The sequence below is a fragment of the Trachemys scripta genome, chromosome 3, assembly GCF_013100865.1.
Source record: "Trachemys scripta elegans isolate TJP31775 chromosome 3, CAS_Tse_1.0, whole genome shotgun sequence".
NCBI lineage: Eukaryota > Metazoa > Chordata > Testudines > Emydidae > Trachemys > Trachemys scripta.
In genome coordinates, this window is record NC_048300.1 from 50,029,810 (window position 1) to 50,051,038 (window position 21,229).

At 43.8% G+C, this 21,229-nt stretch overlaps 1 protein-coding gene across 1 annotated transcript in view; it reads left to right on the forward strand.

Moving 5' to 3' along the window:
• The window catches only part of DNAH14 (dynein axonemal heavy chain 14), a 499,756-nt gene that overhangs the window by 126,723 nt on the left and 351,804 nt on the right, over positions 1 to 21,229 (forward strand). The window contains exons 15-19 of the mRNA XM_034764559.1: positions 3,233 to 3,290; positions 3,779 to 3,876; positions 4,800 to 5,021; positions 11,365 to 11,537; positions 12,068 to 12,415. Coding sequence (XP_034620450.1) covers positions 3,233 to 3,290; positions 3,779 to 3,876; positions 4,800 to 5,021; positions 11,365 to 11,537; positions 12,068 to 12,415 — 899 coding nt within the window. The remainder of the gene's footprint in view (positions 1 to 3,232; positions 3,291 to 3,778; positions 3,877 to 4,799; positions 5,022 to 11,364; positions 11,538 to 12,067; positions 12,416 to 21,229) is intronic.

Sequence of the window (21,229 nt, forward strand, 5' to 3'; positions counted from 1 at the left end):
AACTCCAGCAATATGAGGAAGAATAGGAACAAGAGCAGAACTTGTCTACGCCTGTGACATTTTCTTCTTCCCTGGATGATGTGGTCGTTCTAGTTTCCCCACCATGACCTGATGACTAAGGCCCTCCAGGACTTACTGAAGAGAGTGGCAGACTCACTTCATATTCCTCTGAAAGAGGTATAGGAAGATCCATACAAACTGCCTGCCATTTTGTATAGGTCAGTCCTGAGCAGAGTGGTGCTTTCTATTAACGAGGCCGTCCTCAAACCTTCCAGGCCTCTCTAGCAGACACATGCCATGATCCCACCAGTCTACAGTTGGGCTGAGAAGAGGTACTTCGTACCTGTGAAAGGGTCAGAGTACTTAAGTTCTCACCTGCTTCCCAACTCACTGATGGTGTCTGTAGCCATCGAGCATAGCTGACAAAAATGACCCAGTTCTATGCAGCATGAGAATAAAGCGAAGAGAGTTGACCTCTGTGGTAGGAAGGCATATTTCTCAGCCTCCCTTCAGTTCTGAGTTTCAAACTGCCAAGCTCTGTGACAAGCTGGGTGGCTTCACTGATAAGGTGCCTCTCAGGACTTTAGAGACCAGTTCCGGGCTCTGACTGATGAAAGAAACTGGAAACAAAGTTTGGTGCTTCAGACTGCCTTAGACATAGAGGGCGGCCTGGTGGTGAAATCTCTCCTCTGTGGGAATCCCAAAGGAGGTACAAACAATAGTGGAGGACCTTCCATTTTAGTACAATGATCTATTATGCAACCCAGTGTATCCCACAGTCCTGGATCTCTGGAATGCTCTCCTTTCTTTGCAGCTCACAGAGGCGGATCAGTGTTTTGGTGCTGGATGGACTGGCCATGCCCCCTCTGCTCCTGCTTGTTGCCAGATTTCTGCATCCACAGCAGCAGATAGTGGCAGTTCCTTTTGCTTTTGCTCTTACTACTCCTTCTATTTTAATTTTTCTACCCAGTTTTCTGGGCAGTAGGGAGCAGTGTTCTCCCTCCTTGGCATTCCTCCTCCTCCCTGGGTCTGTTAACCCCTCAAGAGTTTAACCTTCCCATAGCCTCTGCTGCAGTATTTCCCTGCTGGCTCCTCTGCCCCTTACATGCATGGCAGAGCAGTCAAGAAAGCAATGGGCAAAATCCAAGTAGTGCTCTGTGTGAGACAGCATTCCCAGGCTTGGTTGACAGTGAGTTATGGCCAGCCTGCGGCCAGCCTGCACCCAGCCTTCCGTCTCTAACTCTGATACGACCTGTCTGACTAGTAGCCCCAGGGCGAAGGGGTCCCCTGCCCACTGAGACAGCCATGACTCCAATGGGGAAAAAATAGACCAGGAACCCCCAGAGAGTTGTATCCCTAAGCACAATCCGTTGCCTTCTCCGTTAGCCAGTTTCTTATCCAGCTTACAATGCTTGTACTGATCCCTATCTTCCCGAATTTTAGTAATGATTTTCCATATGGCCGTAACTCCATTCGATGGCTGCGGCGGCTCTGGGACTGAGAGCGTAGCTGCAGCCAGGCTGCAGTGGGGGGCCAGCAACCAAGCCCGTGACCAGGTGCAGCTCCACTCCTACCCCAGCATTGGCCCCTGACCGCAGACCTGGACCTGGACTCAGACCCAGACCCACCCGCAGTTGCTGCCCCAGCCTCGGCCTCCTTACCCCATCCATGCCCCACAGCCCCGCTCCTGGCCCTGGCTGGGGGGTGTGTGTGTGTGTGTGCAGACGGGTAAGGGGATGCAACCCTAAAAAGTTTGGGGACCACTGCCTTAGGGCTATGTCTTAGCTCCTTCAGCTTATACCTTATGGTATCTCATCCATCGTTTGAGCCCCTGGCATCCTGCTGTCTTCTATATCTTTCTCAGAAGATAACATTTCGGGTCTCTATCCAGTCAGCCAGAAGAACTGGGGTCAGGGAACTAGGGGTGCTTATGGCTGACCCTCCCTGTACAGTTTTTCAGAGGGGCAAGGTATTCATAAGACTACATCTGTAGTTTATCACTTAGGAGGTGTTGGAATTTCACATCAACCAGATTATGTACCTCTATTTTTACGTAAGCCTTGTTCTATCAGAGAGGAGGTCTCATGGCTTTCAGTGGACATGCTCAGGGCTCTTGCCTTTTATCTACAAAGAATAAAATCATTTTGAAAATCCCATAAACTCTCTCATTCGTGGAATTTATGAAAGGAGAGGCTCTTTCCTCCCAGATGCTGCTGAAATGGATCTCAATGACTGCTGCAAGATGAATGATATTTCCTTTGAGGGCAGCGTGAGAACTCATTTGACTAGTGCTCAGGCAGGATTGGTTGCTTCTCTTAGAGAAGTTCCTATTACTGACTTCTGCAGAGCAGCACCTTGGAGTTCTGTACACACCTTCACTAGACAACAGGCACTGGTGCAAGGAGTTGCTTTTGATGCTTCCCTAGGCAGGGCAGTTCTGCAATTTACTGTGCCATAGGACTCAAGGAACCCACTTCCTTAAAGAGGCATTGCATATGAATCACCTGAAGTTCACTATAGATAGGGACAATCAGTCAAAGAAGGATGAGTTACTCACCTTGTAGTAACTTGAGTTCTTTGAGATGTGTTGTTCCTGTGTGTAGTATACTACATGCTCTCCTTCTGCACTACCTGGTTCCCCCTACTGGGGACTAGCGGTAGAAAGGAACTAAAATGGCAGCGGTCCAGCAGCCCCCTTTATTCCTTTAGGGTGGAGCATGAGAATGGTGGGGGTGCATGCTCAGACCCTCCTGACACTGCTAACAACAAGGTCTCTGGTTCTGGGCACATGGAGCACATTCACAATCTGAATGTTCACTATATATAGGGTCAACACATCTTGAACTCAAGTTACTACAAGGTGTGTAACCCATCTGTTCTCTACTCTTCTTAATATGCCATTCCACTCAATTTGGGCAGCAATGTTGTTGGACCAGGACACACTTTTTCTCTGAATTACTTGTCTTTTAGGAATTTTAATTGACATTTTTCTTAGATTTTGTTTCTATTGCTCAGGAAGTCTCAAACTGAGGGCATTGAGCCTGTCAGCACCCTTATCTCCATAAAAAGAGAGTAGTGTCACACACACTTGACTTTTTTCCTGTTTCCATCTGTTGGTAGAAGAAGTTACAACCACTGTTTGGACTGATTAGCATGTTAAGGGATATAAGACACCAAATTAGGAGGTAAGACATTAGAATTTTGTTCAATACTTGTGCTTTCTTTTCTATAGGCGGCAAAGCAGAAGTCAACCCTGAATCAGATAATAAAGCAGAATTAAAACAGGAATGGTAAGTGTAGTCTTAGAAACATATTTAACAACACACTATTCAGAGTATAACAGCTGATAGTAATGGGGTAAAAGTGGGCATTTGACAGTCTGGCAGGAGAATCTTGCCTACATGCTCGGGGTTCTACTGATCGCCATATTTGGGGTTGGGAAGGAATTTTCCTCCAGGGTAGATTGGCAGAGGCCCTGGAGGTTTTTCGCCTTCCTCCGCAGCATGGGGCAGGGATCGCTAGCTGTAGGATTCTCTGCTAATTGAAGTCTCTAAACCACAGGATTTGGGGACTTCAACAGCAGAGTCAAGGGAAAGGGTTGGGACGGCTTTGTGGCCTGCATAATGCGGGAGGTCAGACTAGATGATCATAATGGTCCCTTCTGACCTTAAAGTCTATGAGTCTATGAGTCTATTTTAGTTGAAACCTCTAGAATAGTATGCACATTTTTTTAAAATGTATTACCAATATTCAGAATGTTGATTATTTTCTTTCCTAGTTCTTCATCATTCTGTACAGATATCTTTTTAATTCCCAATAGAAGACAGTTTTCTAAAAAATTACAAGGAATTGTGGATGGTCTAGAAAATACTACCGGTATGTATGATTGTTGGTATCACTTCATAAAGCAAATACTAGCGAATATGTAATAGAACAAACCACCAAGCAAGAAAAGAGGAGAGGTTAGCAAATGCTATGGAGTGGGAGGAAGAGAGAGGTTTAGGAAAATGAAGAAAGGGTGACAGAAAAGAGGAAAAAAATAGAAGTCAAAAAAGAAAGGGAGGCAAATACAAAGAATAGAGGGAGAGAAAAAGGGTGTGGGGACAATAACATTGGTGGTGGTGGTCCAACTCCTTTTGTTTTTTTTTTTTTTACAAATGTTGATTCCACGCATAAATTTTGTATTGAGACTTTATACACTACTGAAGATTAGAGTAGGCTGTCATATGTGCCTTTTGGCAGCCCATTGGATTTCCATTTCATAAATCAGCTTATTTCTTATATTGGATAGTTTCAGGACATTGCGTATTTATAGTATGATGTATAGAACTAATCTGGATGACAGATCAAAAATAATACAGATTTTCTTCTTCTAGAGAGTTCCTATGGGTTGTCTACTTCAGGTGCGCGTATACCCCATGTGCCTTTGATTATATTTCTTGCTGTCAATGTCTGGTTGATCTATAGGTACACCCTAGCTATCCTCATGCTCTATACTTAAGATACATAGGGCAGTACAGGACCACCCACAGCTGCAATTCCTTCTCAACCATGTGTGGCATGTAATGGAATGCTGTGGTGTCTGCATAGCTAGCTTCTCACTTAGTTGTAGTGTTTATATATACATAGTTATATTAGTTTGTGTAGTTAGGATAGATTAATAGTGAGGGGTTGTTACAGATTTTTAGAGAAGAACAAAATCTCTTTTTAAGGAGCCATTGATTAAGAAGATTTTTCCTAAGATTCTCACCAGTGTGTGCCCAGTTCACCCACTTATTCTTACAGGTTTCCTTCTACAGGGATTGTCTCTGAAAGGGTTTATTCAATACCTAATTGGGATGAAAATCTACATTATCACTCTCATATGCCCTGGTACCAACCTCCCTGGAGCCCTCCCTCTCTCGCATATGGGGAATCACAATGGCCTTTTTGGAACATGTGGGAACCTTTTGGGGATAGATATGTGACAGTGTTCATAACTCTTTTAGTAGTAGACATTGTCACTGAAAGGTCAAAGCATGGTTGTAGATCAACCTTGCCTGACAAGGGCCAAAAATATTTGAATTTATTTGGAAGAAAAAATTACACTGGTCTACAATTTTTGAGAAGTCGTCTGCTTCAGAGATAAAATGTGCCATTTATTATGTATTTTGATGTGCTAAATTCAAATATGACAATTAAAACAACTGATTGGCTACTGTTTCTAAGATATTTAAGTTTTTACATTTTATGTCTATGTATATTGTGTAGATAGTAGAGTTTTAATCATAAATTGTAAACCTAGGTCTTTTCATGTGTTTATGGTTGCTTTACATGATAATATTTCACCTGTCCCGTTTATGTAACACTTTAAAAATCAGCAAAAGGGTTATATAAATCAAATTTATTATGAAACAAAAGGCAAAAAACTATTCTGTACATAGTTTAGTCCTATTCAGTGTCTACTCGGCGCTTCTTGACTTGTCTCTTGTATTCATTAAATGGAGCATCTCTTGTCACTGTCCAGCAATAGTCTGCAAGCATTGATGGGCTCCATTTGCCCTGATAGCGTTTCTCCATTGTTGCAATGTCCTGGTGAAATCGCTCGCCGTGCTCGTCGCTCACTGCTCCGCAGTTCGGTGGTAAAAAATCTAGATGAGAGTGCAAAAAATGTATCTTTAGTGACATGTTGCAACCAAGGCTTTTGTATGCTTAAGGAAGTTTTCCACCAACAACCTGTAGTTGTCTGCCTTGTTGTTTCCGAGAAAATTTATTGCCACTAACTGGAAGGCTTTCCATGCCGTCTTTTCCTTGCCACGCAGATCCAAACCCCTTGGACCTTAAAACAAGGAGAAATTAACCATCCCCCCTCCTACCTCCCACCAACTCCTGGTGGATCAAGATCCAACCCCCTTGGATCTAAAAACAAGGAAAAATCAATCAGGTTCTTAAAAAGAAGGCTTTTAATTAAAGAAAAAGGTAAAAATCATCTCTGTAAAATCAGGATGGAAACTAACTTTACAGGGCAATCAAACTTAGAGCCCAGAGGAATCCCCTCTAGCCTTAGGTTCAAAGTTACAGCAAACAGAGATAAACACTCTAGCAAAAAGGTACATTTACAAGTTGAGAAAACAAAGATAAAAACTAACACACCTTGCCTGGCTGTTTACTTACAAATTTGAAATATGAGAGACTTGTTCACAAAGATTTGGAGAGCCTGGATTGATGTCTGGTCCCTCTCAGTCCCAAGAGTGAACAACCCCCAAAACAAAGAGCACAAACAAAAGCCTTCCCCCCACCAAGATTTGAAAGTATCTTGTCCCCTTATTGGTCCTTTGGGTCAGATGTCAGCCAGGTTACCTGAGCTTCTTAACCCTTTACAGGTAAAAGGATTTTGGAGTCTCTGGCCAGGAGGGATTTTATAATACTGTACACAGGAGAGCTGTTACCCTTCCCTTTATAGTTATGACAGATGATAATGTCTTACACATCACTAATTGCATGGAGGACACATCTGGATGAACATGTGGTGGTGCAGGGCAGCTGGAGTGCTCAAAAATCTACCCAACATATCAACTGAGAGCACTAAGAAATGCATGCTTACACCTCCTACCATTATGTGCTACATACATTTAACAAGGGGGTGCATGATCATTTTGCTTATGCAAAGAAGTGATGCATGTGGAGATATCCCCAGCATAACAGAGGTGCACTTACCAGGTCTACAGAACACAGTGATGGACAAATTAAGCAGACATTTCTCAGTAGACAGCAAATGGAAAATTAATGGAAAAGTGCTTCAATCAATATTCCATGAGTGGAGTTTCCCAGAGATAGACCTCTTCACCACCCAGGTCAACAAAAGTCCAAGGTCACTGATCATCAGAGGACATGTTTCAGATTCTGTGTTTTGAAAATACTGTTTTATGCCTTTCTGCTATTCCCTTAACTCAGAAGGTGCTAAAAAATACAAAGCAAGTTAAGTCATAGTTCCAAAATTGTCCTAACAAAGCTGGTTCCCAGATTTAGTCCATCTCTCAACCACTCCAATGATTAGCTCCCCTGAGGTCCAACCTGCTACACCAGAACTAAGAACAGATTTTCCCATCCCAGTCTGGTGTTCTTGCACCTGATGGTGTGGTTGTTAGATGAGTCTCAAACTTTGAGGAGAAATATTTAAAGAATCTTCATAATATTTTGTTGAACAGCAGGAAGTGGTCAACTTGAAAAACTTGTATTGGTAAATGGACTAAATGCCGAGTTTGAGGTGAGGAAAGAGATCAGTCTCCCAGAGTTTCTCCATTACCTCAGATGTTAGTTATTGACTGATATTAGAAGGATGTGGGATTTTGTTGAGTTAGATAATAGTTCAGTTAGAGGCCATCAGTGCCTTTCATTTTCTGGTGGAGTGTTACGTTTTCACTCACCCTAAGATAGTTAGATTTCTCAAAAAGCTAGTAAAGCATTACCTGCCTGTTAGATGACTGCCACAGATTGAAGACCTTAATTTGGTTCTGTCAGCTTTAATGAAACTTCCATTCAAATGTTTAGTCAATTGGTCCTTCGTACACTTATCAATTAGTGTCTTTCCTAGTGGTTATAATTTCAGCCCGGAGGGTTGGGGAGTTGGGAGCTCTTGTAGCAGACACCCCCTCAAACCCCCCCCCCCCAGCCTTATGTTGTGTTTCATGGGGACAAGGTAACACTTCATCTTCGCTCTTGGTTTATTCCCACAGTGGTCCCAAATGTGCATATTAATCAGGAAATTCATTTGCTGGAGTTCTATCCTAAATCTTCTGGGAATTCTGGGGAGGCCAGATTGAATGCATTATATGTGGACAGCTCTCGCTTTTTACCAACAAAGAACTAAACCTTTCTGAGCTTCTCTAAAACTTTGTCTTGTTTGGAGAAGGACTGAAAGGCTGCCCAATTACATCTCAAAGTTTATCTTATCTGATTGTGGCATGTATACAAAGCTGTTATGAAACCTTGAAAATAAAGCCACCTACAAATATTAAGTTCATTTGACAAGGGCTCATTCTACATGGCCCAGTTAGCGAATGTCCTTATACTTAATATTTGTAAAACAACTATGTTGGGCTCTATCCAGTATTTACTAGACATTATGCCCTTGTTCAAACTTCTTGAGTTGATGCTTCTCTTGTTTTGGCTATGCTTCAATCTGCTGTAAGTTTAAAAAAAAAAAAAAAAAAAAAAGATTCTGAAGCTCCCATCCTCATAAGAGGATTGCTACTTGGGAGTCACCTGAAGTGGAACACCCATTTGGGACTGTCACTCAACAAAGCAAGGAAGGTTTCTTGCCATGTATGGTAATTGGAATTCTTCTAGATGTGTCCCTGTTGGTGCTCCACTACCCACCATCTTTCCCCTCTGCTTCAGAGTCCTTAATATTTCAAGAATCCACAGTAGCAAATGAAGTGGAGTGGCAGTTGATCCCATGCTGCCCTGTATACCCTTAGTACAGGGCACAAGGACAGCTAGAGCACATGTGTACCATGTCTACACTGCTAGCAAAAAATCTTCAATTAAAAGTGTCTGTGCACCTGACGTGCAGCACCCATAGAACACACACCTCAAAGTACAGTTACTTTAAGATAGATTGGATCCAGCATCACAATCTACCAAGGAGTCCATGGCAGTGAGGTCTTCCTATTGGTTTCATCCTTATTCTGTTGTTGCTCTTGTATATTGGCTGGCTTGTACCAGTAGCAGTTTTTGCTTGCCTGGTAGGCAGGGTCTGTTGTCAGTTTGCAGAGACTGGGAGGCCCAATCACAGGTGAGGTCAGAATTGGATGCGTCCTATGCCTACAAAATCTGGGGATAATCCTGGACTAGTTAATGTCAGTATTGTTCTTTAGGGCACTGTGGTAGCATGCTATAGTGAAAGCTATGAACTCCTGAGTTCTAATATTGTCTTTGCCACTAACCAGCTGTCAGGCTTTGGCTAATCACTTAACCTCTCTTTGTCTCAATTTGCCATTATATAAAATAGCATATGAAATCTGTATGGGGCAGCTTCTTATGTTAACACATCATAGGGCTGGTCCACACTAAGCCCCCAGTTCAAACTAAGATACGCAACTTCAGCTACGTGAATAACATAGCTGAAGTCCAAGTATCTTAGTTCGAACTTAAAGGTACTTACCGCGGGTCCACACGTGGCAGGCAGGCTCCCCCGTCGACTCTGCCTACTCTCGCAGAGCAGGATTACCAGCGTCGACAGCGAGCACCTCCGGGATCGATTTATCACGTCTAGACAAGATGCGATAAATCGATCCCAGAAGATCGATTGCTTGCCGCCGAACCAGCGGGTAAGTATAGACGTACCCATAGAATCACAGGGTTGGAAGGGACCTCAGGAGGTCATCTAGTCCAACCCCCTGCTCAAAGCAGGACCAATCCCCAGAAAGATTTTTTTGCCCCAAATTCCGAACTGGCCCCCTCACAACCCTGGGTTTAGCAGGCCAATGCTCAAACCACTGAGCTATCCCTCCCCCCTGACCTCAGTGTTCCTATTAGGCTTGGTTCACCCTATAAATACAATGGGATAGGGATGCAGTTTGCATCCATCTGATCCTGTAGGAGCAGTTGCACCAAGACAGTGATATACAGGAACAGTGGCAATGTTTACACTATCTTCCGATAGTAGTTCCTCAAGGGGAGAGCAGCTTTAATTTCTTACTAGGTTTGCCCTCTTTGGTCATTCTTGCCCACTTCCTAGGCTCTAGCAACTGGCTTCAGCTGTCCCATTTGAGTGGGACTTGTGGGCAAATTATGGTCTTTGTGATTTTCCACTGGACAGGCTTCCTGCTAATGAGGCCCAGCACAATAGGTTCTGGCAGTAGGGATTGAATCAAATATCTTGACTGTACAATTTTGTGAAATTCTTTTCTGCTTTCATTCGAAAACTATTTCTGTTAACCAATTTTTGGTGGTCATTTGAGTGTTCACCTAAACCAAGTTTCACTACCTACCTGAAAGGGTGTTGTGAGTATTGGTTTGTATATGGTTGTACAGCACTATGAAGATGAAAAGTGCTGAATTTAGCTATAGCAAGTAGCGGCTGATTTGCAAATTTAGTTACATATATATTAACAATCTTGCATTCTTCGTGTCTAACATAGATGGATGTATATGTTCCTGTATGCCTGTTGTTCCAAAAAGGTGGGGAACCCTTACCTCTGTTTGTTGAAATAATTATTACATTTATACTTGCATATATTGAATATTATAGCATATTTAGATACCAAAGGCCAAATTAATCTGTGGCACAGTGGGGGCACTTCTATTAACTTCACAAGAGTTGCTGCTACTTATACCAGTGGTGACTTTGGCCCTGTTGCGTTTCTTCTTTTTATTTATCCTGACACTAAAAATTAGTAAATATATATGTGCAGTTATACTTGCCATGTTAATAGCACTTGTCCCTACCACTGGCACAAACTAGCTTTCAGTGACAGTGTCACAGGAAAAACATCAAGGAGTCCTTGTGGCACCTTAGAGACTGACAAATGTATTTGGGCATAAGCTTTCATGGGCTAAAACCCACTTCATCAGATGCATCTTCATCTGATGGTTTTAGCCCATGAAAGCTTATGCCCATATAAATTTGTTAGTCTCTAAGGTGCCACAAGGACTCCTCGCTGTTTTTGGTGATACAGACTAACATGGCTACCACTCTGAAAAGTGTCACAGGAGGCACTTATGTGTATGCACATTAATCTTAACTCCAGGGGTTAAAACTGGGGTCACAGTAAATACATCCTGGCCTCAGTTACGCTGGCACAACTGCAATGGCCTCAGGATTTGGCCCCTTGAGTTTAGACAGAAATATTTTCCATCACTAGAATATCTTAACAGTTTTTAAAATACTTTGCATCACTGTTGTGTGAAATTCTGCACTATATTTTCCTTATGCTCTGTTATTTCACCTCCTGTGCATAATATGTGGTGCACCAAATCAATATTGTTCTCTTTTGTAAGTAACAAATTTATCTTTGGAGGCTTGGAATTATTCATACTTAAGTATAATTTGTTAATAGAAAAAAAAAAAGCATTTTAGAGCTCCAAGATTTTGTATGTGAAATGAGACACAGATTGCCGTGAAATAATGGTAAATTATAAACTACATAGACAATAAGGATGCTATAGAAATCTTAATTTTTAATTAAATATATACAGTTCAGTGTGATGATTTCTTCATTATGTATCATATTGCGGTAGATTATATGGGGAAGTACAATATTAGTGTAATTGGAGAGTGGAATTTGCATGCTGTTTATGATCTTTGTTTATGTATTATTGTAAATTTGAGTTCTGAGAAGAGTCTCAGAAAATTAACTTGTTTTAATTATCTCTTTTTAGCTCAGGTTATTCCATTTTCTCGTGATACTCATCTGTCAGTCTTCATCACTCAGTCTTTACATAAAATAATGCAGTCACCTGAAAGTTGTACGGAATTGTGGGAAAAAGAGTATCCAGTTCCATGGCCCAATTGGGAGCTACTTCTAGGAACAGATCCATGCTACCAAAACAAAGTATGTGGTGCAAAGTTAAAAAATGTATCTAAGTAACATAATATTTGATTGTAAACGTATATTTTAAAATAATCTGTTATATGTTGAATGCTAACCCTGTGTTTGGCACTGTACACAACAGAAAATACCACTCTCCCTGCACTGAAGAGTTAACATTCTAATAGACACACACACAGGATGCGCTGGGAAACCCAGCGGTGGCAATATTTGAAAAAATGTTATCAACTTGCTTTCTGTTGGCATCATATTAGAAGTGAATCTTTAGGAAGGACTCTTTGGAGCTAGTTGTAAACTAAATATGAATATACCAATCTGAATTTATGTAAGAAAGTATAGGTCCTGTTTTGTTTTGTTTTTTTTTTTTACAGAAGTTCAACTTATCTATTTTGACAATTACTGTTTTGAAAAATTATTAATTTACAAAACTGGTCAGTAGATATCTAAATTGCTGTTAACAGAGAAAATTTAATTAGACCAACCCTTTGTCAAAATGAAATTTGTAACTATTTCTTACAATATTAAATCTACAGATTTTGACTCTTCTGTCTATTCTTAGTAGTTCAATGGAACAAGTTGAATCTTATAGCAGAAACTTTTTGCGATACTGTGCCATGGTGAATGAAGCTAAAACTATGAATATGGAAATCTTAGCACTACAAAGGGAATTATCGTCACATGATTTCAGAGGAATCTTAAATAAGTATACAGATGATGTAAATGAGATTATATGTATGACTATTGAAAGACGCATTCATATGATTAAGGTCAGAAGTGTTAAATATCAAACAGACTGCCTGCCATATTTTGAAACCCTGGTTAATATAATACGTTCATCATTGTATGCAATAGTTGAAGCAAAGAACTCACATCTCTCAGAAGTAAGTGACTTGATCATTTTTATTGCACGCACATTTAGGGTTTATAAATGAAAATATGTTAAATAGCATATAGTATGTATGGTATTATTCCACACATATATTAATCAGCAATATCATGAAACCAAATACTGCTTAGTTGCTATGATGTTATTAAAAGATTATATAATTAAAATGATCTTTTTTACATTTATGAAGGGAAACCTTAAACTATGGTTCTTTTTAAAAGCTACTCTAAAAGTGTCTCATGGGGTTCTACATTTTTTTATTTCTCTGTTTACCACAGCAAATTTCCTCAGTTTCCAAGAAGATTTATTTTCTAGTTGTCAGATCCATCCATCCATCTGATCAATTGCCTTTCATTAGTATCGTTCCACATAATCTAAGACATGCCCTGGAAAATGAGTTTTGCATAGCAAGATCCATATTGGATTTTACAATGTATTGTGCTCTTTACACTTTGCAGATTTTAGGAAGCTATGCTTGGGGGATATGTGTCATCTTCAAAATTATTTTTATAAAAAACACTTCCAATTCTTCAAGTGATTGTTCACATGTACTGCATTTATGGTGCACAGCATGAGGCCACCATCTTTGAAGATCGGTGTCCTCGGGTGCCCCATAGCTTAGGCATAAAGGATGGGGTGGGCAAAACTGCTCTCCAGTTCCTTCTTTCCATTTGTGGTTGTGAGACTGAACATCTGCAGTATCTTTGCCTGATGTGCTACTTAATTCTCATAGTTAGTTAGCTGTAGTTTGTTATGTAGTTAGTTTCATGCTTTCTAGCTCATTAGCTATATAATATAAAACCAAAAACTTTTAGTTTTATAGTCAAGTCCAGGTGCTCTTGGCACCAGACCCTTAGACACGGTGAAGTCCAAGACCCTGGGATTCAAGACCTGTCCCTCTTGTGAGGAAGCCATTTCTATCAACAATAGACAGTGTAAGAGCGTTTTTTGTTTGGAGGATGTGCATATACCACACAAGTGCTCTATATGCTGTTCCTTTTTTAAAAAGACCCAAAAATCCAGGATCATCTGAAAACATTCCTCCTTGAGACTTCACAATAGCTTCATTGACTCCTGAGCATGAGAAGTCTATCTGATCAGACAGTACAGTCTCTGAGAGCACTCCAGTAAGTCAACGGTTCACTTTGAGCTCCAGAGATCATTTCGTTTTGAGGAAGTCCCTCTCTTTTCCAATGGGGTTGGCCAGTATCTCTTCAGTGTCCTCAGGTCAATCTTTTGAAGAGAGGCCTCAAAGAGCACCAATCCCATGGTCACTGGAGACACAGATGTGCATCTCTGGCACTGAGCAAGCCGTAATGGGTCCCATTGATGCCTTGACATCAAGCAGTCATCACAACATTTCTGCTCAGTCTCCAGATGCCACTGACGAGTCTGGTACTAGTAGTCGTGGACTGAAGCACTCAGCACTGAAAGTGTCAGTTCCAAAGATCTCAGCATCAGACCTCTGTGCACACAAATGTACTGTTTCTGACTCCTGAAAATCCCAGTAACAAAGGACCACACCCAGAAGAATCTACCCATGGCACTGGTGCAGGGTGCGAGCAGTTATTACTGTCTGTTACTGACTGTACTTCCTCCTGCCTTGCTGCCTGAGCCTTTATTTGTGGTACCCACCCAGCTCAAGGTACTAAGACACCTAATGATAACTGACGAAGATGACATTCTGCTACTTTTTTCTACCAAGAAGTTACATACCCTGGCACAGAACTCAGCACCGTTACTGGTTCATGATCTCCCTCCTGGACATCTGAGAGATCTGCTTCATGGACGGAGGTAGCTTATTCCTTCTTTGAGTGCTTGTCCCTGTTTGCATTCTGCTTTAGGTTGTGCATGTGCTTCATATGCCTGTGAATGGAAGTTTTTGCTAGCATTGGTCTGTGCATGGGTCCTACCTATCACCATACCAAAGCTATACCACCATACCAGCTCCATGTGCAGGTGGCGGAGTCCCCCATGGTGCGCCAGAGGTTGGTCCTGGCAGAAGTCACCAAAGTCAGAGACTTCCTGGACTAAGACCGGGGAGACTGGCTGGATCCCCTGACGCTCGCTCAGCGCATGGGGCTCTCCAGACCTTGTACTCCGCGGCACGTCCTTCAGGAGGTGAGGGCTGCTTTGCTACCCGCTGCTCGGGACTATCTCGATCAGGTCCTGCGAGAGGGCACGCCCCGCCCACCCTCCACTCCAAGCCCTCCAGACTTTTTCATCGGGCCCCTGCCCTGTGGACCCAACCGCCCTCTCCCCCCCGTCCCTTCGCCATGAGCCGGCTGCACGATCTGCAGCCAGTTCTGTTCCGGGCCGCGCCAAGGAAACATCTATACACGCTCGTGCTCCATGTTCTTCATGTCCTCACCCTCGCGTCCCGCCCCGATACGAAGTGGCGGGACCTTCTGCCACCTCTGGAGGGTGAGGAGCCCCGGTGGGCCAGCCTTTATTCTACTCTGATCCCGAAACCCACCGGGGACATCGGTTGGTGGCTCCTTCACGGAGCTGTGAGCACGGGTGTGTACTTGGTGCGGTTTGCCCCTATCCCAGACACCTGTCCCTTCTGCGGCGTGAGGGAGACCCTGGCTCATGTTTATCTGGAGTGTGCCAGGCTGCAGCCCCTATTCCAGCTCCTCACGGATATTTTGTTAAGATTTTGGTTGCACTTTTCTCCTCACCTTTTTATTTATGCACTCCCTATCCATCGCCCCACAAAGTCACGGGACCTCCTGCTCAACCTCTCCTGGCCCTAGCGAAACTGGCCATCTATAAAACCAGAGTGAGGAGGTTGGCCGATGGAGTCTCCTGTGACTGTGGGGCCTATTTCAGGTCCTCTATTCGTTCATGTATCCGGGCAGAGTTCCTCTGGGTGGCGTCCACTGGCTCCCTTGACGCCTTCGAGGAGCAGTGGGCGCTGTCCGGGGTTCTCTGCTCGGTGTCCCCGTCTGGTTCGCTTCATTTGACCCTTTGTTCTCACTCCTGTCCCTCTTCTTTTATTAGTTGTCCCCCGTAATTTTTTGGTCTCCAGGTCCTGTGTACTCCCCCTTAGCCTGGGGGGGATCCTTTAGCAGTGGGCAGGCTTCGCTCACAGGATCACTTCCTGGATCCCAGTAGGACCATACCAAGGCTAAAAAGGGCTATCTAGGACCAACTGCCACTACAGTTCCTTCTTGCTACCCTGGGTCTGAGACAGAGCACTAGTGTCCATAGCTTGACATCCCTCCCCCCCCACTCCTGTACCCTATTCCCACAGAATAGGGGAGAGGAGACAGGGCTCAGGACTTGGAGCAGGAGAGCCGCTGAGGTCTGAACAAGCCTTCCGGGTTGTGAGTGAGTGCCTTAAAGGGACAGCGCGCAGTGTCTCAGAGACTTCCCTATCAGTGAGCACACACACACACTCTGTCTCTCCACACACACCCCGCCCATGTACCCCATCTTTGCAGAGCAGGGGAATGTGGGACAGGGCTCAGGAGCAGGAGAGCTTTCCGTGATTGCCTTAAAGAGACAGCACATGGTGTCTCTCAGAAACTTCCCCAGCATCCAGTTCACACACTGTGTCTGTGTCTCACTCACAAGCACACACTCACCTCCTAACACACTTGTATTATTGTTACTTCTTGCAGTGCACATATATTGTGTAATTTTATTCTTTCAAAGTGTTATTTTAGTTTTTTGACTGGTCTATGCATTTCATAATTTTTATTTCTCTCTTACACATAAATTTAATTCTTTGAGTAGTGAGTTCTAAAACGCCTAACCTGTCCTGTCTGGAGTAATTATTCCTATGCTAACTTTTAAAAGATAACATTATATCTAGGTTTTTTATTTCTACTGGAGGTGCATATCTGCACATTACCTCGGTGCTTATAACAGAATTTATTCCACACATGGATGGAAAAAATTAGAGGGAACATTGGTTTCAGCACTCCCTCATTAGTGACTGTCAGTCTCATATGATACGGTATGCTCCCGCCGGGGCTCCTTCTCCCTTCCCCTCTGAAACACCTCAGTGTCCCTATTGAAGTCCCTGGGACCTGTATACAAGACATCCCTCTCTGGGGCCACGTAGTGAGCATGACACAAGGCGAAAGAAGGCCATTTTAACCCAAAGAGGAGCCTTCTCAGCTTCCTAGTCAGGAAGTCAGCTGGAACAAGGGGACATCTCAGCTCCACTGGTCCTGTCATCTTCACCCAACAAGGCAGTGGTTTGAGCTTCGGTTTCAGTTCCTGAAAACTGTCAAAAAGGACTGCTGAAGCACCTCTAGATACCACTAGAAGTGCAGGAGGCTCCTCAGAGATTATTGGACATCCATCGTAGCTTGATTCCGAATGAGGTTGCCCTCTTTATCAGTGAGGCAGTCTGAGAACCAGCAAAGACTGTGTCACAGATTCTGGCCACTGTTGCCCCTACATCTTGAAGAGCGGAAAAAATATGTACCAGCTAAAGGGGCAGATTATCTCTTCTCAGATCCTGTCCCAAACACTCTCCATCAGTAAGTAAGAAGAGTAAGCAACAGAAAAGGTCAGCATCATTTTACAAGGATACTAAACATCTAGACCTCTTTGGGAGAAAAAACTATTCATCATTGAGTTTTCAGTTTATCCATTGGGATAAAAAGAAAGAAAATAACTTTAATTTATATTTCCCGCCCTGTTTAGGGGGATTTCCTCCCTTCCTGACAGGGGCGTTTAGAAGACTCTCTAAGTTCTTTCAGTTAAAAAAAAAAAAAGAGGAGGGAGAAATAACTTTCTTCTGCATTCCTAACTGCTAGAGAGTGATAGCCCTCCCTCCGAGGGGCATGCCCAGCTGGGCTTCAAGAGGTGCCTCTCCGCAAAGAGTCAATTCCTGTAATGGACAGACACTCTCTCTTTGTCCAATGCAGAAGTGCTCTCTCTGCAACCAGCTAAAGCCAAGGTCTTGCAAGAACTGGGAGCTGAAGTCAAAACTCCTCCTTATGGAGAAGACACTTCAGCCTCCAGGGGACTCCGGTATAGACACCGGATCATCCCCAAAGCTTTCAATGTCAAAGGAGTAGAGTTGCAGAAAAGACCAGCAGATTCTCCCTATAAAGGCTTGAGAAAAAGGGCTCCAAGCCCCCAAACTGAGTTGTTGGCCAGCCAGAGGGGTTCCCCATTACAGCCACATCGGTACTAGTGGTAACCAGAAGTATCAGGGTGCCTCTGCTGTGAGCTCAGCTGCACTGCCTAGAGACACCAGGAGTCAGGTTCTGAGGCAGTGGTACCACCCTCTAAGGACAAAGACAGTTACTGTACCATCTCTAAAAGAGAGGCACCAAGTAAACCTTCAGTACTGGGTGTGACAAAGCTCCCATCTAGGGAACGCTTCTCAGCTATAAGTACCAATAAACTACCACAGACACTGAGATAACGAGCCCACAGTACCGCAAGAGTTCTGGTACCCTACAGACCTGATGGTTGGGAAAGAACCACAATCCCCATTAGTTGGTACTGGGGCCCTGGTACCAAGCACATCCTGGCACCCAGAATCGCCCTCTGCATCAGGCCATGTACCACTAATAGCTTGGTCAGCGCCACCATTACCCATTGACAAGGAGGATGTCATTTTCCTGGCCTCTCATTGTGGTCTGCTGTCACAATACAAGGGCTCTCCTCAATTCCATTGAGCCAACACATGATCATGGTACGGGCCCATTGGGGCAACCCCACCACCTAATACCCTTCCCTCAATGGCGGTATTGGGATCTTGGGTGACTTGCACATCATGGCCATCCAGTATCTCTCAGAGAGTCCACCAGACAGTTTCCTACAGCCTCGCTGTCCAGAGCCCCTGAGCTGGGGAGGAAGAAGCTTTTGCACAAGAGGAAGAAGGGCTTGAAGGAGAAGCTACTGCTCTGAGCAAACTTCTCCCCATTTCCACCAGATGAGGTTGTAAAGCCTCCCCCAATCACTAGGTGATGATTTTAAGAGAACTGACAAAATACTACATCCCTCCCGAAGAGGTAGACTTCCTATTTCAACATCCGCAACCCAACTCCATCATAGTAGATGTGGTTAATGCACGAGGCAAGCAACATCATGGCAAGTTGACCTCATACAATCAGGATTGTAAAAGGCTAGATCACTTTGGCAGGAAGGCATATTGGTCTGCAACATTGTAGTTTAGAGTCATCAAATACCAAGCTGTGATGCCCAAATATGATTTTATTTAATTATGGGAAACTCAGTACATTTCTGGAACATTTACCGGAGACACAAAAGGAGCTGTTTCAGGCCATTGTCAGACGGGGTCAGTCAGTAGCCAGAACGGCGTTACAGACAGCACTGGACGCAGCTGATACAGTGGTCCGCTCAATCTCCACGGCAGTGGTAATGAGTCAGTCTTTCTGGGTTGCCCAAAGAGCTGCAGATGATGATGGAAGATCCCCTGTTTGAAGGGCCCGAGCTCTTCGCAGAGAAGTCAGTCTCTTCTCTCCACACCTTGAAGGATTCCTGGGCCACATTACGCTCCCTAAGAATCTAGTACGCGGGAATGGAAGGTACAGAATAGAAGATGTAGCACTCAGCCACAGGACAGGACACAACTTCCTCAGTACCCACAGTCTCAGTGCTATTATGAACCCCAATATAAGAGGCTCGGGGTTCAGAAGCAGTCAAAACCTCAACCAGTAACCTCTCAGACCACCTCTTCTAAACACTTTTGGCAGGTTGGTTGAAGGACTGAACAACTATAATTTGTAACATGAGCTGCCATCTACTCTGTCACGCCCCTTCGGAAGTCGCCTGGCCCTCTTTCACAGCAGTTGGGAGAAGATCACCTCTGACGGGTGGGTCCTGGAGATTATTTCAAAGGGTTACACCATTCAGTTCACATCCCTCCCCCAGTCCCACTCTCCTTCGCCTCTTCAGACATGCTTCTGATGAGAACCTGCTTCACCAGGAAACAGATCATCTCTTATGCCTAGGGGCCATAGAATCAGTCCCAGCGCAACTCATAGTAAAGGGATTTTACTCCCATTATTTCCTGATTCCCAAGGCAAAGGGAGGGTGGAAGCCCGTTGTAGATCTAAGGGCATTAAACAAATATGTGAAGGTGCAAAAGTTCTATATGGTCATTCTAGCAGCCATTATTCCAGCTGTAGAGCAAGGAAATTGGTTTTTAGTCCATGATCTACAAGATGCCAACTTCCACATCCTGATATGACCGTCACACAGGCGATTCTTATGGTTTATCTTCGGGCAGGACCATTATCAGTACAGGGTGCTCCCATTCAGCTTCTCATCTGCACACAGGGTATCTTTCAAGGTTCTCTCCATTGTAGTGGTTCACCTGCGAATATTCGGCATTGTGATCTATCCATAACTAGGCAACTGGCTCCTCAGGGCTCCCTCATTTCAGAATGCTGTTCAAGCCACCCAGATGACCAGGCACACATTTGTTTAACTGGGTCTACAGCTCAGTTTACAGAAATCAACACTGACCTCAGTACAGTGACTGGAGTTTCAGTGCTGCCCTCAATGCAGTACAAACAGGAGTGTTCCTCCCACTGCACAGACTCACCACCCTTAGAGTCTCAAAGAGATAGTCCAGTCCAGTCCTCAAACATTGACCAGGAAATGCCTGCAACTGCTAGGTCATATGGCAGCATGCACCTTTGACACTCCAAACACCTGGATGTTCATGAGGTGTCTTCAGAGGTGGATCACTTCTGTCTATTCCCCGAACAAGAACAGACTAAACAAACTGCTATCACTAACCTCCACAGTAAAGCACTCTTTGGACTGTTGGACAGACCCATCCAATGTCCAAGCAAGTGTTCCATTCGTGCAACTGACAGTGACTCTAATAATAGATACCTCCCTAATAGGCTGGGGAGCTCACCTACACAACTGCAAAGTTCAAGGCAAGTGATCTTCCACAAAAGCAACCCTCCATAGCAAACTTTTGGAGTTAAGGGCCATAAGGAACATGTGTGCACACTTTCTGCCTTTCATCAAGAACACCTACATGAAGGTCATGATGGACAATATGACCTGTATGTTTTACATAAATCACTAGTGGGCACCAGATCTCCCTCCCTCTGCACGGAAGCACTCAAACTTTGGAATTGGTGCATCTGTCACAACGTGCTCGTCTCAGCTATCTGTCTCCCGGGAATACAGAACATGACAACCAACAGTCTTAATCAGAACTCTTCTCACGACCATGAATAGGAATTGAACTCAGAAGTGCTACAAGACATATTAGTCTTTGTGGAGCCCCGACTACAGAGCTCTCCACTACTTACCAGAACAAGAAATGGTCCTCGTCACTGCTCCAGGCCTGACCTGGGGAAACATTCACTTGGAAGGTCCCAACCTGGGACCTTAACTTAGTTTTCAGAGCTTTGACTAGACTTCCCTTTGAGCCCATGGCAACTTGCTCTCTTTTTTACACATGTCCATGAAAACACCATTTCTAATGGCCATCACCTCAGTGGGATGCATAGAAGAAATAATGGCCCTAGTTGCATACCCACCATACATGGTTTCTTTTAAAGAAAGTCCTGACGTTGCATCCCAAGTTTCTCCCTAAAGTTGCCTCCACTTTCCATATGAATCAACAGACCCATCTCCCTGTTTATCCGCAAAACTATACCATGACAACAGGGAGGTGATTCTGCATATGCTAGATGTTAGAAGAGCACTAGCATTCTACTTGGGAAGGACTTTAGGAAATCCCCTAAGCTCTTTCTTTGGTTTGCAGAAAGATCCAAGGACTGTGTGATATTGACTCAGTATCCAAATGGGTCTCGGGTTGCATTAATCTCTGTTATGAAGGACACAA